Genomic DNA, 13,889 nt, shown 5'->3' on the forward strand with positions numbered 1-13,889 from the left:
AAGGGAAAAAAATTGTGGTACGAGACCCATGAACCTCAGCTGCTGTAATTTGCAGATCAGAAACTGGAAAATCATTTTTGTGAAAACATTACTCGGCTCCAAATCGATACCAAGTCAAGGTGAAGCAGATTTCTTAAAAACTGAAAACTGTCATACTGCAATGTGTGCTTTATCACGTATTGGTTACTCAAAATCCTCCTCCCTTGTTCAAATTTCACAATGTTAAAGGTTCCCCCTTGGTTTATATAGAGGATACTTGGTATGGTTTCTCTAACCACCAAATGTTTTAGTGAAATATACAATAATAAACTAAAAATTATAATGAAATTAATATCTAAACGAAATTAATTTAGATTGATTGTAGATTGAGGTAGAGAAATTTCCCTCTTCTTAAAGAGATTTAAGTATTTTGTGGTATACAAAATTTTTAAATGAAGTGGTGTAGTAGACCTCATCTTGAATATTCCAACAATATGCATCTTGCTTTAAAAGGAACTGAGTTTCCTCTAATGCATCTTGTTTTCTGGTTTTTTATGAAACTTGGGCGGAGCAATTCATTTTGTTAGTTTATTTTGTAATTCAAATTTTAAATTTCATGTTTTTCAGCATATCAATTACTCACACGTTAATCTAATAAGTTTTTTATAAGTCTTTTTTGAAGTAGATTTTAAATTTTACGGCTTTGCTTGTTTTCACAACTATTATTATTTTATTTTATATTAAATGACAATTTTTCTAAATTTTTACATTAAAAAAAAAAACAGTTTAACTTTTTAAAATCTTAAAATAAAAACAACATTAATAATATATATTTTAATAATATTTAATTCAACTTTTAATTTTATTATTCATCTTTCTCGTCTGAAATAAAATATGAAATAAAGAGACAATCTTTCGAATAGTTAAACAAAATAATGGAGGCGTGACTGGACACGCATTTCTCAAGCATAGGAACAACTGTTGCATATAAATCATAAATGTATTTTCTTTCACCATGCCAGGAGCTCGAGTAGGCCACCAGAGTCGTCTCCACCATTGCTTATAGAGAAATATATATATACTAGGTGAGATTAACGTGCAAAGCACGTTTGTCTAATTTTATGAAATGATTATTTATAAAAAATAATATATATTTTATAAAAATTATTGATGTCACTTAATAATTTAAGGCATATTGGAGAAAATAAAAAAATTAGTTCAAAGTATCATATAATCCAATACATGTTTATAATATCTATAATTTTAACAAAGATGTATACGAAAAATTTAATAAAAGTCTAACACAAACGGTAGTTCAAAATATGTATCGTTTGATGTTTGTATTATAATTCATCAATTTATGTCATCCTGTAGACAATCAATAGAGACAACATTGAAATTCTTATTTTGCTGTTGGTTGAGTCGATCAGGGACAATATAAAGTTAAAACATAATCTTTTTATAAAATTTGTGGTATAATATTTTCTATATATAGCAAATATATAAATCATAAAATATATTTTGAAATTGTTGGCCGAATTTACTCTTTCTTGATTAGCTCAAGGGTCACGGCCTTTGTCACATGCCTATCATAGCAAGCCCACGTATGGAATATGACTTAGCGGAAGCTACGTCCTACTACCATAGAGAAAAAAAAACACTTTGATTAAACACACTTATATTATATATTATATGAGATTTTTAAATTTGGAATACTCAATAATCTGAGTTAATGAAACGTATAATACACGTATATTATACTTAGGAATTCACGTCTTATGCACCTAATACACGTGTATATGTTAAGGAGAAAGAGAAAAATATAATAACTAATATTTAATTACCTATTATTATATAAACTATTAAGTATTATAATTATTGAGATTAATAAATCATGTAACAACATTGAATGCTATCTCTCTCAACATTTATGTCTTCATTTTATGTGCCAAACCGTTAAAATAAACGGTGTTAACTTTAACGGAAAAACAAGAAAAACCGTTAAAACAAGATTTTTCGTTTCATACACACTTTTTATATATAGAAGATATATATATATATATTATGACAATCTCCACGGTGCTTGCTAAGCTGTAACCAATTTGCTTTTACGTATAAAAGCTTCATTCCCACCTCTCTCTCTCTCCTCTCTCTCTCTCTCTCTCTCTCTCTCTGGTACGTAAGGAAAATAAGCGGTGGTTGTAGCAATGGCAGGAGTGGTGGTGGTTTTTGACTTCGACAAGACGATTCTCGACTGCGATAGCGATAACTGGGTTGTGGATGAGTTGGGTATCTCCGAGTTGTTTACCCAACTCCTCCCTTCCTTGCCTTGGAATTCTCTCATGGTTTGTTTTCATTCCATGTATTTTATATATATATATATATATATATATATATATATGTATATATTCAACTATTTTTTTTCTCCCTGCAAATTCGTCATGTTTATAATATCTGTAAAAATGGCTATATTTTCAGGATACGATGATGATGGAGCTTCACTTACGGGGAAAGACGATTGAGGACATTGCAGTGTGTTTGAAACATGCTCCACTGAACCCCAGGATTATCTCTGCAATTAAATCAGCCCATGCTTCTGGGTACATACTTTCCTCGACTCAAATTTCAAACATATACACAGGAGAATTTGATGTAATAGCAATACGTGTTATATATGCTGCAGTAGTTACGAGTTCTCTTTAAGGATTTTGCATGTGTACGATTTGCAGGTGTGATTTGAGAATACTAAGTGACGCAAATGCCTTTTTCATCGACACTATTTTGAAACATCATGGTTTGATTGAATGTTTCACAGAAATCAACACGAACCCAAGTTTTATTGATGAGGAAGGAAGGCTTAGAATCTTACCATACCATGATTTCAGTTCTCATTCTCATGGCTGCAGTAGTTGTCCTCCCAACATGTGCAAGGTGATATAAATTGTCCTAGATCTATATTTTCAATTTCGATTGCTGCAATGCCAAGATATGTTCCTTTATATTTGCTATTACAACCTAAGTTTCCCAAATCTTTTGGGCTGATAATAATGTATCTTCCAACAGGGTTTAGTGATGGAAAAGATCCGAGCTTCTCTTCCAGCTGAGGGAAAGAAAAAGATCATCTATCTTGGAGATGGGACTGCAGATTTTTGTGCTGGTTTGAAGCTTGAAGAAGGAGATTTTCTGATGCCAAGGAAGAATTACCCAATCTGGGAGATAATTTGCACCAACCGAAGCCTCATCAAGGCAAAAGTTCATGAGTGGAAAGATGGGGAGGACCTTGAGACTATATTGCTCGATTTAATAAACCCATTTTTCATTGAAGAGAAATACAACGTGAGAAGCAGTACTGATCGAATGGTTGCAGTTGAGTGCAAGTTCCTCACGAGTTCAATCACTGCCCATGAAGCCTTCAGCAATAGTACTCTCCCAGTTCCCCAGTAGTTGCAAAGAATTCTGATTGTTGGCGCAATAAGAACATCAATATCAATTTTTCATGCATCTTTCTGGCTATTACAATGATGTAATCCTACGTCTTCTTGAACAGAAACTGAAATAGAAGGCCTAAAAATAATAATTATGTTACGAATGTCCAATCCATGTAACTTATACTCCAAAACTTGATATAATTAGAGCTCCATTGAAATATTATAAAGAGCAATAACTTATTATTCCTTGTTAGCACAACTGATTACTCTACACCTGTGCACACCAGCTCACGACACCCACAACAGAATGCTCAACAGACTGCCTCACAATACAAATGCACAAAACGTGTAAATGCTACGGAAGAAGAATATAGAAGCATCTAGAATTATTCTGCAAAGATTGGTTTTGGTTTTCACTCTATAAATATTGTACAAAGCACCAAGTGTTGTATTGTAGTGGAAATATGTTCTGTAATACCTGAGTAAAACAGTTTCAGCCCATTGAGGCATTTCAGCAAATGATTTGTCTTCATCGTGCTCTGCTGTTTCTCAATATGGTATCAGCAGCTATATAGGACCTCTGTCCATTTACGATCCTTCAATGGCTCCCCCACCTCCGTCCCTCACTAATTCCGCTGCCCATCTTCTTACTGTAAAACTTTCTCATGACAACTTTCCACTTTGGAAAGCTCAGATTCTGGCCTTTCTCAAAAGCTATCAATTATATGGCTACGTGGATGGCTCATTTCCCCTTCCTCCTGCCTCCATAGATGACAAACCCAACCCAGCACATAACTCATGGCTTCAACAGGATCAAATGATCATCTTTGCTCTCTATTCTTCCCTCACCGACCCTGTCCTTGCTCAAGTCGTTGATTGCCCCACTTCTCACGACATATGGTCTACTCTAACCAATCTTTATTCGGCTCAATCTACTACCCATCTTATGCAGACACAGTACCAATTAGCAACTCTCAAAAAAGGCTCAGACACGATTTCCACCTATTTTCATAAAGCAAAAGCGTTAGCCTCATCTCTCTCCTCTGCTGGTCACCCTCTTGATCCCCATGAGTTCATCGTCTACCTCTTAGCTAACTTGGGTTCTGACTATGAATCTGTTGTGTCCTCCATCACCACCAGACCTGAACCGTTGTCCTCATCTCAGGTCTATAGTTATCTCCTAAATCATGAGTCGCGTCTTGCCCATCAGACCCAAACCACTCTATCTTCAGCGTCCTTCTCGGCTAATTCCACTCATTTTCGTCCCACTTCAAATTTTTCCAATCAAGGTCGTAGTCATGGTCATGGTCGTGGTCGTAGTCGAGGTGGTTCCCGTACCTTCTCTTCGGGACCTCCCAATTTCTTTTCTACAAATGCTTCAAACAAACCCACTTGTCAAATCTGTACCCGTGTCGGTCATTTTGCATTCCAGTGTTATCATCGCTTCACTCACAATTATCAACCATCCCCACCTTCCTCCCTTACAGCTCACTATACTTCGGTTCCTGCTTCTTCATCACCTTCCAATTTATGGTTCCCTGACACTGCTGCTACGAATCATTTTACATCTGATTTTTCCAATTTAAATTTGGAATCTACATCATATGCTGGACCTGATCAAGTCTCTATTGGTGATGGGTCTTCTCTTCCTATATAGCACACCGGCACTGGCCTTCTTCCAACACCCACTGACAAATTGCTACTTCGTCATTTAATTCATGTCTCATCTATTTCTAAAAATTTATTATCTGTTCGTCAATTTTGTCTTGATAATTCTGTTTTCTTTGAGTTTAATTCTTCTGGTTTTCTTGTGAAGGATTTACGTTCCCAGGAAGTACTTTTTCAGGGCCCCGTTAAGAATGACTTGTACATGCTTCCATCCCATGATGATGTCATTTCCGATTTACTAGTTCCATACAACATCAAGCCTTTATTGGTGAACGAACAACTCCTCAAATTTGGCATTCCCGCTTAGGCCACCCATCTTCCCGTGTTACATCTTTTACCATTCGCCAAAATAATCTCCCCACAACCTCTTTATCACATTTTACTCCTTGTAATGCTTGTCTTCAAGCAAAATCCCACACTCTCCCTCATCCACCTTCTCCTTCTACATCAACTCATGCTTTTCAACTTTTATTTCTAGATGTTTGGGGACCGGCGCCTGTACTATCCTCTAATGGCTTTAAATTTTGCTTTTCCATTGTAGATGATTTTACTAAATATATTTGGTATTTTCCTTTACATGCTAAATCTGAAGTATCTACTATTTTCTTAGTCTTTCTTAAATTTGTGCAAAATACTTTCTCTCAAAATATCATTGCCATTCAAACTGATTGGGGTGGAGAATTTCGCCCCTTTTCTTCTCTCCTTCTCAGTCTTGGTATTTCTCATCGCATTACTTGTCCTTATTCTCACGCTCAAAATGGTAGCATAGAGCAACGTCATCGTCATATTGTCAAAACTGGGCTTTCTTCTAGCCCATTCCTCGGCTCCATCTAAATTTTGGGCTGAGGTCTTTCAAACCGCTACCTTTTTAATAAATAGGATGCCTACTCCTATCTTACAAAATATTTCTCCTTTTCAACTTTTATTTCGTCAACAACCGGATTATAAATTTTTACGAATTTTTGGATGTGCTTGTTGGCCTAATCTTCGCCCTTTTAATCGTTACAAAATGGATATGCGTTCTCAACTTTGTGTTTTTATTGGGTACAATTTAAATCATAAGGGTTATAATTATTTACATATACCTACGGGTAGAATTTATGTTTCCCGTGATGTTCGCTTTAATGAAACTAGATTTCCTTTCTCTGCCTCTACTCATTTCGTAACCAATTCTACTTCCTCATCTCAGCCCACAAGCCTTTCTTCTCCTTTACTCTCTAGTCGGCCCATTTCTCCTGCGTTTGGTACGTGCCCTTCCCCTCTCATCTCCTCTGCTTCACGTGCTGCTCATAATTCCTCTCCAGACCACTCTATTTCTTCGGCCCACTCCCCTTCTATTTCTTCGGTCCAGTCCCCTTCATTTTCTCCGGCCCACTCCCCCTTTATTCCTTCGGCCCAACCTAGTTCACTTTCTTCAACCCTACCTGATTCTCATCTACCGAATGTTTCCCCTGCCTCCTTACCTCCTGCGCCATCCTCACCAAACCCCAGCTTACCCTCATCACAGCCGACCTCTACCTCTCATCCAATGATTACCAGATCAAAGACCCACAGCTCCCGTCCTCTTCATCGCACGGATGGCACCTTGCCATGGCCTTCTCCCAAACCGTCGGCCTCCTTAACCGAATCTCCTACCATTCCTGAAGAACCAACTTCGTATACCGTTGCATCCCAATATCCGGCCTGGCGTGATGCTATGGCCACTGAATTCGAAGCCCTCTTACGAAACCACACCTGGGATTTGGTTCTTCCCTCTCCCAATCTCAATATTCTTGGATCTAAGTGAGTTCTTAAAACCAAAAGACATGCTGATGGAACTCTAGAACGTCGAAAAGCTCGACTTGTTGCTAAAGGGTTCCACCAGCAAGTCGACTTCGATTATTCTGAGACATTTTCTCCTGTTTTAAACCGGTCACTATACGTCTAATTCTCTCTCTTGCAGTAACTCGAAAATGGCTTCTTCATCAACTAGATGTGCAGAATGTGTTCTTACATGGGGGATCTAGAGGAGGATGTTTTCATGCATCAACCAGCTGGGTTTGTAAATCCTGAATTTCCTCAATTTATTTGTAAACTACGAAAATCAATATATGGTTTGAAACAAGCCCCTAGGGCTTGGTTTGCTAAACTGAGTTCACGTCTGTTGGATTTAGGATTTCATGCTTCTACATCTGATTCCTCTTTGTTCATTCTTTCCAATGCATCTGCCTCTGTTTATGTATTAGTCTATGTAGACGATATTGTTGTTACAGCCTCTAATTCTTCTCTGATTAATGATTTTATACTTGCTTTGCGTCAATCTTTTCCTGTTAAAGATCTTGGCACTCTTTATTATTTTTTAGGAATTCAAGTTTGTAGAAATTCCTCTGGTTTATTTCTCTCTCAACATCGTTATATTTCTAATCTACTTCACAGAACCAATATGCATCAGTCTAAAACTATGACCACTCCGATGGCTTCTTCCACTAAACTCACTGCTATTGATGGACCCTCATTTGAGGATCCTCAACTTTATTGGAGTATAGTGGGCAGCCTTCAATATCTCTCTTTTACCCGCCCTGACATCTCGTTTGTTGTTAACAAAGTATGTCAATTCATGCATTGTCCTCGTCTCCCTCATTGGCAAGCTGTTAAACGCATCCTCCGCTATCTTCGCCTCACCCCTTCTTTTGGATTACACCTATCACCAACTTCTTCTTTTCAAATAACTGCCTTTTCAGATGCGGATTGGGCTGGTTGCCCTGATGATCGTAAATCTACTGGGGTTTTTGCATTTATTTTGGTTCTCATTTAGTTTCTTGGGGTTCAAAGAAACAACCCACTGTTGCAAGGTCCTCAACTGAGGCTGAATACAAATCAGTGGCCAACACGACTTACGAAATACTTTGGCTACAATCTTTGTTAACTGAATTAGGAATTGGTCTTACTGATATTCCGACTTTATTTTGTGATAATCTTGGTGCTACTTACTTATCTGTTAATCTTGTTATGCACTCACGAATTAAACATGTTGACTTGGACTATCATTTTGTCCGTGACCGTGTTGCTGCCAAATCACTTGTCGTCAAGTTTCTTCAAAGCAAAGATCAAATTGCGGATATTCTTACAAAGCCACTCTCCTCGGCTCGTTTCTCTCTTTTACGATCAAGTATCACTCTCAAAGAGGTGCCCCTTGCATCGCGGGGGATGTTAGCACAACTGATTACTCTACACCTGTGCACACCAGCTCACGGCACCCACAACAAAATGCTCAACAGACTGCCTCACAATACAAATGCACAAAACATGTAAATGCTACGGAAAAAGAATATAGAAGCATCTAGAATTATTCTACAAAGATTGGTTTTGGTTTTCACTCTATAAATACTGTACAAAGCACCGAGTGCTGTATTGTAGTGGAAATATATTCTGTAATACCTGAGTAAAACAGTTTCAACCCATTGAGGCATTTCAGCAAATGATTTGTCTTCATCGTGCTTAGCTATTTCTCAATATTCCTAAACAATGAGAGATCTTACACGTCATCTACCATTTATCACATATCGTTGAAATAGGTTTTAATACCATTTATAACATCATAAAAAAATAGCAAACCACGTAGTTATACTCCAAAATGAATAGTTATTGATACAATTAAAGTTTCATTAAAATATTATAAAAAATAAAACTTCTCATTTATAAATAATATGGGACCATACACCACTTATTACCTTTATCGTGTATCACAACTTCATACTTCTTGGACCCACGTGATGTGAATATGGTCGATAAAAGCAGAAACCACTCCTTAATAGTCCACTCATCTATTGCTTTCGAATTTAATCGCCAAAAAAGGTCCTAATCATTGTTTATGCATCTACAGAAAGCTTTTTACTAACTACGTAGAGAAGAGAGCAGACATAGAAAGGCACTTACCCACTAATTCTTCCACTTATCAGCCAACCTAAATTCCCATAAAAAAAATAGAGTCTAGCAACTCAGCATATATCTAAAAAGAATTCCTCCACTACCAACAAAAGAATACAGTCAAATTGATAATTCCAAGAAGAAGAGACATTTAAAACATCAGAAAAGCATAGCCACCATATCCAAGGCTTATTATTGTGATTATTATCATTCGTTTGTCTCGTTGATGAAGAATTATTTGAGGATTTACAGACAGCTTAGCTCAGCCCACCTCAACTAACAGTGATGGCTACAAATTAAAGAATGAAAATATATGCTTTCTTTCTATCCCCACCCCTCCACAGTACATCTTTCCTTTTCTTGACCTCTATCTATACAACAACATGGTTACCCTCTCACTTATCAACCCCAACGAATAAAAGAGAAAATGCAGACCCCTATGACATAGTAGATTACAAAAATTTATTTCCTCCACTCCTTTTGATCTTTCTAATTTCATACTTGCAGAGAAATTCGTGTTTTTATAGGTTTCAACTTCAGGCCCATACTTTCAGGTGAAAGAAGCTCCGGAGCAATGCAAGACGGACTCAAGGGGCTCCTCGGGCTGACACTTGATTGAGATGGTCTATACAAGCCGTATCCCATGAGGAAGTACTCCAATGGTATCAACATGGCATGAGGCTGCTCCTCTGTTACCATTGACCCGCATGCCTGAACCTGTACGTTTGTTCCCCACATCCCCCAGTAAATAAAGCTCATTCTCAAGCGCCATATATGAACATAAAACAGGAAGGGATAGAACTCTGGCATACCTCAACTAATGCACTGTATCGCCTATCTAGATTGGAAGTCATGTGGAGAGCCTCTGAGTGAAATGGAGAGTTATCCCCAACAAAAATTAGAGAACGGCATTGTAGCTTTCTCAATCCCTCTGTAATGTCAGGTCTCCTGATAGACATAAAAAAATAGAGTTACTCCAAATCTCTAGGCATTAGCATGTGTATGAATCACGTTTTTTCAATGTGGGACTTCAATTATAAAAACACAAGGGCAAGGTAACCCACACCATGTAAGACAGTCATCTATAAAGCAGTAAACAATCAATGCACACATAATCAATAGCACATTTTCTAAAGGACAGCAAATCCTCACACTAATCAGTTATGATGTATAAAGAATTTAAGATATATTATATGGGTGAGAATATACATAAAGTCTGCATATTAATATTTGAGGATGCACGGTCCCTTCCTCTTCCATAAAACAATATGTAAGGATGCATTAGACATTCATGCCCTATGTAATAAATTCTAGGGATTTTACCCTTACTATAGAAAGTAAAGCTAAACCATCACACTTATCCAAAAAAAAATAGTAAAGCTAAACCATCTTAAAAACAGGATTTACCCATTGATTGCTTCCAGAAACCGCCAAACATTTGAACTCTGCCTCTCCTCCAAAGACTGTTGAAGGAAACATAATGTCACGAAAGTCAGACAAAGTGCTCAGCCTTTGACCACAATTATCACTCATCTTTCAATTAATAAATAGATTATTAAAAGAAAAAAGGAAGGAAAGATAAGAGGACTGACTCTTCTACATGTCTGAACTATAACTGACTCTGATATTTGAGCACTGCCATGAACTTCCTGCCACCATTATTTAAAATCCAGTTATCTACCGACCAAAGTCTCAGAACATGAAGATCAATGGAGGAAACTTAGCACAGGCATACCTTGCTGAAGTACCTCTTAAGCAATAACTCAGTCACCACTCCACACATGCCATAAAAGTAGAGTAAGTTTGACATCACCTACAGATTATATTAAGTCTCGTATAAGAATAAGATTCTCCAACCCAAAAAAAAAAAAAAAAATTAGCAAAAAGGTTCAGAAAAGGAACCTTATTATACAACCATTCTGTCCAAGAGGGTGCTTTGCATAGAGGAGAGATGAGTATCAATCCAAGAACACGTTGTCTGTATTTCATCTGTCATCAAGAGTGATATTTCGATCATTTGACTTTCAAGTGTCCAAAACAGAACCTAAAAGTCGCAAACAAAACATGTGTGCTGTGCCATGGGAGACAACTTACAGCAAATAGGGTCAGGACATAAGCTCCTGCTGTAACCCCCATACACATCACAGCACCAAGTCTGGGCGAGAGAGAGAGAGAGAGAGAGAGAGAAAGATCAGTCACTTCCCTTAATTATATACAGATCATGATGAAAGAATAAAACAACATAAATGAGAACTTTTTTAATAAACATTTGAAATGTCTTATCACATCTTTTCAGACAACTAAATAAGCATTACTAGCCACCAACTAGGATAGTCATACAAACTGAAACTATATGAAGCAAATGGGAACCCTTGGGAGAGTTCATGATTAGCCAATGCTTAAAAAGAGAATAGATACGGATCAAGTGAAACAAAAAATACCCAAAGAAATTGAGAACCTCCACAATCTGATCTGCTAAATCATCAGCAGAAAGCAAAGGCTTTTCAGGGCTGATTTCGGCAGCTCCCAACTGCAACAGCTCTTGAAGAAATGAATTATGTTAATTATTGCATTTAATAAATAACATCGTGATGCAATGCAGATATGAAAATCAAACATTACCATGACATGTCAAATAGTAAGTTACAAACCTCATGCCCTGGAGGACTAATATGATATATACAAAAATTGTGGAGCAGCAAGGAACATGCAACATTACCAAGATATGTCAAATAGTAAGTTACAAACCTCGTGCCCTGGAGGACTAATATGATATATGCAGCAAGGAACATGCAACATTACCAAGATACGTCAAATAGTAAGTTACAAACCTCATGCCCTGGAGGACTAATATGATATATGCAAAAATTGTGGAGCAGCAAGGAACATGCTTCTGGACAAAAGAATAATCCTTGAAAGCAGGACACATCTGATCAATCACATACGGCCAAAAGATAAGTTAGAGCTTGGTAGCATGGTGAAACAGGTTTATAGTATCATCTGACTTCTTAGTTTCTTGATGTAACAAATCAAGAAACATGTTATCAATAAAATCCTTGTTTTACTGATAAAAAATAAATAAATAAATAAATAAATAAAATTAAAAATTAAAAAATTAAAAAATTAAAAAATTAAAAAAAATTAAAATATTAAAAAAAAAAGATATGATGTATATTTTCATTTTTCATACCCTAAAACATGCACGGTGTGGATGCAAATTTAAACCATGGCCATGCATGAAGAACACATGTATTTTGATGAGAGTTGAGGGAAAGCAAACATATTTCTGACCTTTCGTTACAAGACATTCATTGTCCCAAATTCACAGAACTACGCAACTTAAAGCTGAAAAAAATTGGCTGTCTATCATTTACAAAAAATTCAGGGCGATGCAAATTTCCAGAAATTCATGCTTATGTTACTCATATTTCCCAAAATTTTGGACAATTTGATCATGTTCTCCATACTGATTGAAAAAAAAAACTATATATACCAAAAATCAACATAAAAGCGTTGGAAATTAATATGTATATCTATCGATAAACCATAAATCAACGGGCTTGGTGAGGAAGATGCAGTGTTGGACAATGGACATGCCGCATACATGACGGTCTAAAATTCGAATCCACGTGAACGGAAAAAACTTTGTAAAAAATGAAGTTAAATTTACTCACGATTTAGAGCTAAATCTGGATAAGTGACAAGAGCTGGCTTGTCCGGGTCTCCATACACAGCAACAGACACAAAACCGAGAGAAGTTTCTATACGGTGCTCCTGAAAGACATATTTCAATTGGCGCATAACAATTTCAGTCATATTCAGAACCGAGCAAATTAAATGGGCAAATAAACTCCTCAATACCCAATATCCATTCCTGCCATCCTATTTGTGAATTCCCAACCTTACAATCAAAGACAGAGCAAGGTCCAGTTTTGTAGGCACTACAGTAAAGCTTATCTCAATTTAAAATATAAAGACAAACTTATAAAAAAAATACAAAAAACAAATGAAACCAATCTAATACTTAATCCTAACAGCAACATTTGCAGTCAACAACCAGAAGAGAAACTTTAATGTTGAAAATTTTTCCAAGCATAGCATCGGATTTTGCCTTGAAAACACAATGAATTAACCGACGATAAAGAGATAATATAACAATCATGGCAAGAGAAGCCAAAATGAATAAATTATTACTCTGTTATTCAATGCCAAACTAAAACTTGTTCAAAAGTTGAACAGATGTTTGCAGCATGCTTAGTTGGGACGAAAGACTGGTCTTTTGTTTTTTTCAGTGCACTACATTTCTAAGCAACCAAACAAAGCATTACGCACATTAAATAATAGATTCAAAGATAAGAGAAGAATGCAGGTTACCCTTCCGCCGAAAGAGATCCCCTCCATATCCACTGACACAGAGTCGCTCGAATCACCCATCACTCTCTCTCTCTCTCTCTCTCTCTCTCTCTCTCTCTCTCTCTCAATTTGCAGACGGCATTTGGCTTCGGCTTAGGCCTCCACGGCATTTATATATACCAGTCTCCCTCCCTCTATCTCCTATATTTTAAAAACATACTCGTGGTTAACTCACACGGGTCGCTCCGAGTCACCGACGCTCTGACAGACTATGCTCACGAGCGGTCGGCACGAAATTCTGCGACCAGAGTGTCTGGTTAAAACATTAACCAGAGTTAGAGTCAGAGAGACCGACAGTTTTTATTCAAATACCATATTACCCTTGTGGCCCCCAGACACGACAACGACGCGTTTGTTTAGTTTCCATGCATTGAACCATTTGAACGACCCCCTTTCTCTTTAAATTTCTTTCTTTTTCTTCTACATTATAATTTATTTCCCTTTCCTCTTTTTTTTTTTTTTTTTTTTTCTTTCATTCTACAGAAATATTAATTA

General features: G+C 36.8%; 2 protein-coding genes across 3 annotated transcripts; one reads left to right on the forward strand and one right to left on the reverse strand.

Moving 5' to 3' along the window:
• The first annotated feature begins 2,053 nt into the window (after positions 1-2,053).
• On the forward strand, positions 2,054-3,652 carry LOC122297379 (inorganic pyrophosphatase 2-like). The gene is made up of 4 exons (XM_043107416.1): positions 2,054-2,324; positions 2,458-2,579; positions 2,709-2,910; positions 3,043-3,652. The coding sequence occupies exons 1-4, from the start codon at positions 2,187-2,189 to the stop codon at positions 3,421-3,423; spliced, it is 843 nt and encodes a 280-aa protein (XP_042963350.1). The 5' UTR covers positions 2,054-2,186; the 3' UTR covers positions 3,424-3,652.
• A 5,479-nt stretch (positions 3,653-9,131) lies between these two features.
• On the reverse strand, positions 9,132-13,516 carry LOC122297747 (protein NDL2). Of its 2 annotated transcripts, XM_043107896.1 has the most exons (11): positions 13,356-13,516; positions 12,656-12,755; positions 11,813-11,910; positions 11,423-11,511; positions 11,076-11,136; positions 10,884-10,970; positions 10,717-10,794; positions 10,574-10,630; positions 10,389-10,444; positions 9,794-9,929; positions 9,132-9,698 (listed from the first exon to the last, which is right to left on the reverse strand). In XM_043107896.1, the coding sequence occupies exons 1-11, from the start codon at positions 13,413-13,415 to the stop codon at positions 9,477-9,479; spliced, it is 1,044 nt and encodes a 347-aa protein (XP_042963830.1). In that variant the 5' UTR covers positions 13,416-13,516; the 3' UTR covers positions 9,132-9,476. The 2 variants fall into 2 exon arrangements, with proteins under 2 accessions (XP_042963830.1, XP_042963831.1); XM_043107897.1 differs by lacking the exons at positions 11,813-11,910; positions 12,656-12,755; positions 13,356-13,516 and adding an exon at positions 11,633-11,806.
• Positions 13,517-13,889: the final 373 nt, after the last annotated feature.

Source organism: Carya illinoinensis, chromosome 15 (genome assembly GCF_018687715.1).
Source record: "Carya illinoinensis cultivar Pawnee chromosome 15, C.illinoinensisPawnee_v1, whole genome shotgun sequence".
In the NCBI taxonomy this organism is placed as follows: Eukaryota; Viridiplantae; Streptophyta; class Magnoliopsida; order Fagales; family Juglandaceae; genus Carya; species Carya illinoinensis.